Source organism: Dreissena polymorpha, chromosome 7 (assembly GCF_020536995.1).
Source record: "Dreissena polymorpha isolate Duluth1 chromosome 7, UMN_Dpol_1.0, whole genome shotgun sequence".
Taxonomy (NCBI): domain Eukaryota; kingdom Metazoa; phylum Mollusca; class Bivalvia; order Myida; family Dreissenidae; genus Dreissena; species Dreissena polymorpha.
This window is the reverse complement of record NC_068361.1, coordinates 101682448-101688877: the sequence shown is the minus strand read 5'-3', so window position 1 is coordinate 101688877 and position 6430 is coordinate 101682448. Positions and strand designations below refer to the sequence as shown.

The 6430-nt window shown below is 36.7% G+C and overlaps 1 protein-coding gene across 1 annotated transcript in view; it reads left to right on the top strand.

The window, feature by feature from the left end:
• Positions 1-4023, top strand: part of LOC127839979 (uncharacterized) — a 10334-nt gene extending 6311 nt beyond the window's left edge. Inside the window, exons 2-3 of the mRNA XM_052368369.1 lie at positions 3134-3271; positions 3612-4023. Of these exons, the coding sequence (XP_052224329.1) occupies positions 3134-3271; positions 3612-3790 (317 nt within the window). The 3' untranslated portion in view covers positions 3791-4023. The remainder of the gene's footprint in view (positions 1-3133; positions 3272-3611) is intronic.
• Positions 4024-6430: the final 2407 nt, after the last annotated feature.

Here is a 6430-nt window from a genome sequence, read left to right as displayed (position 1 = left end):
CTACTACTACTACTACTACTACTACTACTACTACTACTACTACTACTACTACTACTACTACTACTACTACTACTACTACTACTACTACTACTTCTACTACTACTACTACTACTACTACTACTCCTACTCCTCCTCCTACTACTAATACTACTACTACTACCTACTACTAATAATACTACTACTAATAATTATTATTATTATAAATATTATTATAATTATTATTATTATTATTATTGATGTTGTTGGTGTTATCATTATTATTACTATTATTATTTAATGCTTCGACTTCTTCTATTAATAATAAGAAAAAAAGAACAAGAAGACGAATATTATTAATAAAAAGCGGTTTTAAGGTATTAGTAAGTTGATATATTGTTTGGTTAAAAACAGTATTCCGCGTTGCGCGCACAGCTGAGATAATACAATCTCAATTCGGAAAACGTGATATTGTCATTGGAAGTTTCTTTTGCATCCAGTATTTCCTTGCTTTATTTTCAAGTTTTCAAATTGGTAAATGCAGCAAACATACTTTTTTAAACATTGAAGATAGGGAAATATTTTATAAATTATCGGGAAAATCCTCTACATGCGTTTTATAAAATAAACTATGGTGATTGTTAATTATCTGTAAACGACGAAATTTGAATATACTGTTTATTACAACATTAGTGATGGAGTCGATCAATTTTTGTTCGAAAATTTTCAAGTCTGGGTCCAAGGGCTCAAAGTTAAAGGAATGGAATCGTCATCCACCTGATATTGACATATTATTCGCGTCGTACGGACATAGGTTTTATGCCATATGCTTTCGAGCGTTCTGGTCAACAGCAACCTAGTCGTCTATAAAGTACGCAAGGCGTCGTGTTACAGCAACCTAGTCCTCTATAAAGTACGCAAGGCGTCGTGTTACAGCAACCTAGTCCTCTATAAAGTAATCAAGGCGTCGTGTTACAGCAACCTAGTTCTCTATAAAGTACGCAAGGCGTCGTGTTACAGCAACCTAGTCCTCTATAAAGTACGCAAGGCGTCGTGTTACAGCAACCTAGTCCTCTATAAAGTACGCAAGGCGTCGTGTTACAGCAACCTAGTCCTGTCTGAAGTAACGCAAGGCGTTGTGTTAAAGCAAACTAGTCCTCTATAAAGTAACGCAAGGCGCCGTGTTACAGCAACCTAGTCCTTTATAAAGTACGCAAGGCGTCGTGTAACAGCAACTTGTCCTCTATTAAGTACTCAAGGCGTCGTGTTACAGCAACCTAGTCCTCTATAAAGTACGCAAGGCGTCGTGTTACAGCAACCTAGTCCTCTATATAGTACGCAAGGCATCGTGTACCAGCAACCTAGTCCTCTATAAAGTACGCAAGGCGTTGTGTTACAGCAACCTAGTGATCTATAAAGTAACGCAAGGCGTCGTGTAACAGCAACATAGTCCTCTATAAAGTACGCAAGGTGTCGTGTTACAGCAACCTAGTCCTCTATAAAGTACACAAGTCGTCGTGTTACAGCAACCTAGTCCTGTATAAAGTACGCATGGCGTCGTGTTACAGAAACCTAGTCCCCTATAAAGTACATAGGGCGTCGTGTTACAGCAACCTAGTCCTCTATAAAGTACGCAAGGTGTCGTGTTACAGCAACCTTGTCCTCTATAAAGTACGCAAGGTGTCGTGTTTCAGCAACCTAGTCCTCTATAAAGAAACGCAAGGCGTCGTGTTACAGCAACCTAGTCCTCTATAAAGTACGCAAGGCGTCGTGTTACAGCAACCTAGTGATCTATAAAGTAACGCAAGGCGTCATGTAACAACAACCTAGTCCTCTATAAAGTACGCCAGGCGTCGTGTTACAGCACTTTGTCCTCTATAAAGTACGCAAGGCGTCGTGTTACAGCAACCTAGTCTTCTATAAAGTACGCAAGGCGTCGTGTTACAGCAACCTAGTAATCTATAAAGTAACGCAAGGCGTCATGTTACAGCAACCTAGTCCTCTATAAAGTACGCAAGGCGTCTCGTTCCAGCAATCTAGTCCTCTATAAAGTAACGCAAGGCGTCGTGTTACAGCAACCTAGTCCTCTATAAAGTAACGCAAGGCGTCGTGTAACAGTAACCTAGTCCTCTATGAAGTAACGCAAAGCGTCGTGTTACAGTAACTTAGTCCTCTATAAAGTAACGCAAGGCGTCGTGTTACAGTAACCTAGTCCTCTATAAAGTAACGCAAGACGTCGTGTTACAGTAACCTAGTCCTCTATAAAGTAACGCAAGGCGTCGTGTTACAGTAACTTAGTCCTCTATAAAGTAACGCAAGGCGTCGTGTTACAGTAACCTAGTCCTCTATAAAGTAACGCAAGGCGTCGTGTTACAGTAACCTAGTCCTCTATAAAGTAACGCAATGCGTCGTGTTACAGTAACCTAGTCCTCTATAAAGTAACGCAAGGCGTCGTGTTACAGTAACCTAGTCCTCTATCAAGTAACGCAAGGCGTCGTGTTACAGTAACCTAGTCCTCTATCAAGTAACGCAAGGCGTCGTGTTACAGTAACCTAGTCCTCTATCAAGTAACGCAAGGCGTCGTGTTACAGTAACCCAGTCCTCTATCAAGTAACGCAAGGCGTCGTGTTACAGTAACCTAGTCCTCTATAAAGTAACACAAGGCGTCGTGTTACAGTAACCTAGTCCTCTATCAAGTAACGCAAGGCGTCGTGTTACAGTAACCTAGTCCTCTATAAAGTAGCTCCTGACTAGATTACCCATGTGCACAGGCTGGTCTGGAGACGTATTAGATAAGACACAATTTCGCAAGACGCGGTTCAAATGAACACAGGCTTTGTCATTACATTTCCTTCCATAGATAAAGGACCACGTGCTGTTAAGTTTCTATCTAGCTGATGCAGCTAAGGTTCACGTTGTTTATATTTAAGCCTCGCTCTCTCAAATAGTGCATAATGCATGTGTGTTAAGAGTCGTCACATATTAGCCTGTTCAGTTAGCACAGGCTAATGAGGGACGACACTTTCCGTCTTAACTGCATTTTGGTTAAGAAGAAGTTTCCTTTGAGCGAAAAATACCACAACATCGAGAAGTATCGTCTTTGATTGTGCGGATCTATTCAGGTATATATGGTTATATATATGTTTTGTATTTACAGTGGCCGGAACGGATGCCCTGAACTGCTACGCTTGCACGAGCGTAACCGATGCGAACTGCGCAGACACCTTCAAGGCTGACGGCATTGCCACAAGCTCTGATGGCTGCACAGCTTGTCAGAAAGTCAAATTTGATAATCGTAAGTGGCAGCAGTATCCGACTCTGTTGTTAGATTTATCAATCATCCAAACTCGCGACTTCTTCATTGTTTTGAGTGCCAAACGCTTTAAATGTGCATCGATTTCAGCTGATAAATTCTATTTTCGAAACTTTTGTTTCCGTTAATGTCTTTGCAATGTTCTTTTCATTTCTGAAAAAAACGAAAGTTACGCTTTGAATCGTGTGTTAGTAATGTTTTTTGTGGTTGTTTTTTCTTGGTTTATCACCTCTGCCATTAAGTGTAGACCACACGATAATTAAAAAATTCAACAATATAGAATACGGAGTTTCCAACTGCTTCATCTTTTATTACGCTTCAGTCGTTACAAGAGGATGCGGAGTTGGCTCAGAGGGTTGCACAGAGAACGAGATTCTTGGCGTTAAGACTACAACGTGCACATGCTCATCGGACCTCTGCAACGCTGCCTACCACGTGACCGTTTCCCTGGCGATGATCTTGTTCGGAATTCTTGCTACGCTACTTCAGAGCATCTTATAAAACTGATCGTTCATATAATTAAATTAACAGTAATTTGTGGAACTCAACAAAAACCAAAAATTGAAAACTAACAATTTCATTTTTTAAATCTTAACATTTCTTATAAGCTGTGACAAGATATTATTGTATGAGCTAATCTCGTAAAACAAATGTGATTTAAACGTGTGTGTTTTATCCTGAAATAATACATTTATATATCTGATTTACACAACAAATAAAACACGTATAGCCTGTATTATGTGCATTTCGTATTGGCGTTAGATTAACTTAAGTTTAGTTTAGCTAAAACCTATTTATTTTAAGTCGATTGCATTAAAAGCCCATGCGAATTTAAATGCTCTCAAGTATATGTCTAATGTAAAGATACAATTATGGATCGAGGGCTAAACCATATGGATGAAGCTATTCCGATGTGGTAAAAAAACTGTCCGTCAATTTCGTTTCGATAAAACACTGTGAAAGAAATTTCTTGTTGTATGTTTAATTATTGTATACTTATTATAAACAATTAAAACATACAAAATTAAGTTCTTTATATCGTTGTTGTTGCACTAATTATATAACATGCACTAATTATATAACCAAACACGAATGTATTTCCCTGTTAATTTTTCGTTTCAATCTTTATATCAAGGATTGTTTGGTCCCGTTTTCCGTTTTGGTTTGATATTACGTTAAACGAAAAAGGAAAAACGAGTTGTGTTGTGCAAATATCTATAAATACACGTCAGCAGGTTATTTTATAGATCTATACTTATTAATGGCTTATTTGTGCGTATTTTTTGCCCTAACATTAGAATAAATCACTAATTTTTATCAGCACGGCTTCTATCGTGCTTTTGGGGGGAGGAATAATCAGGCCATAAGGGAAGAAAACGTAGATATTTTCAGGTGTTTTTCCTAGTATTGTTTTTTTTTCATAATCTTGACATCTAAATATTCCCATCGTTCCCGTATTTCACGTCGATTCAGCCGAATAGATAGGGCTATAATTATCCTCTTATGGCTCTTCTTGGTCTTAGCCCATATACTGCTAATTCAGTACTAATTATAAAAAACAAAAAAACAAAAAACAAATGGTTTTAGTCCTACAATCACGTGGATTCCCCTTAGTCCCGTATTCTAATTATTATTGCCCCGAATGTTGTTTTAAGAAGTACAATCGGCGGTTGCTAAAATGTTCCCTATTTTTTACTTTAAGAATCAACTTATATAACATAATATTAAAGTTCTATTAGTGCTGCCAATATTGAAAGAAAGAACAGGACACAAGGGAAATAAATACAAAATTGTTTGAAACTTATGAAATGGTTAAGTGCAAGGTTTTTAATATGTAATTTCCAATTCGTTCGATAAGTACAAATACGTGTTATATTTTACAACCGAACGGTGATCTGTGTAGTGAATTAAGCTCTTAAAGAGTTTTAATCAGACACCTGATATGAAACCGTTTTGCGCTTAAAATAATTTAATTTAATATTATCAATAATATTAATAGATGTGCCTATTTAATAACTAGTCAAAAACATATTTAATGTTTCGAAAAGAGCACTCAAGATTAAGTTAATGATTGACATTAAACTTTACGTTTCATGAAGAAGGCAAATAGCATGCGTCACGCCTAGAGAGAGTACTTGCAAGCGTTGAAAAGTTCCGTTTTAGACCATGGTTGTGTCCTAAAATAAAATTCGAATACCATTATAGAAAAGCTTGTATATCTGTAACCATACGTGTACGATTAGCTGAGTCAAGGATATAATGAGTTTTAGAGCTTTTTTTATAAATGAGTTCTGCAATGTGGTGGTGGCCGTGAGCAGGGAAGAAAAACGCGCCTTCAAGCAAGCGTTTGCTTGCGTGACTGCTAAGTACATGCAATAGTCGAAAAATGTAGTATTTTATTTCTTACATATCCAGTTCATTTAAACAGTCATTAGAAAAGTGGTAAAAAAAACGTACCAAAAACAACGTTATACATAAAATTAATTATTTGTAACAATGTCATAATTGTAACTCATATGGTATTTTAGTTAATGGACTTAAATTAGCCTTGATATTTTCTATTATTACATTTCTATTATGTAATGGTCTTGTAAGGAGTTTCAAATAATTGTATAAATGTTATTGCAAATTTTCTTTATCCTATATAGGAAACACCAAAAATAATCATTTTGAAACACTTTTAAAAGAACACAGTTCGTGAACCCATTGCTTTAGGCATTAAAACCAATGCTCTGGGGTCGTATTCAAGAAGCATCTTAAGTTAAATGTTATTTCTATCCTTTAATTGGAAAATTTTCTTAAGTATTTCATTTCCTATTGCAATAGTTTGGCATCAAGAAATACATCAAAATAGCATCAATATGTCAATGTTATTTTAGAAATAACAAAAGAAACATGTGATTCCTTATCCAGTAAAGAAATTTTAAACTTTAGTGAAATTATTTAAGTAATTTCTTAAGATGTTTCTTGAATACACCCCTGAACTTTTTTAACACTATTTAGTGTGAAATTCAGAACTAGTGTCGCACCTAATATTTGCAACTTGTTGCAAATCGCTGGTTGGATGCATAACCTGCGTGGTATGCGAGTCCACCAGGACGGCACATTACGTGCCATGACAGGGCTTCACGAGGCAATCTA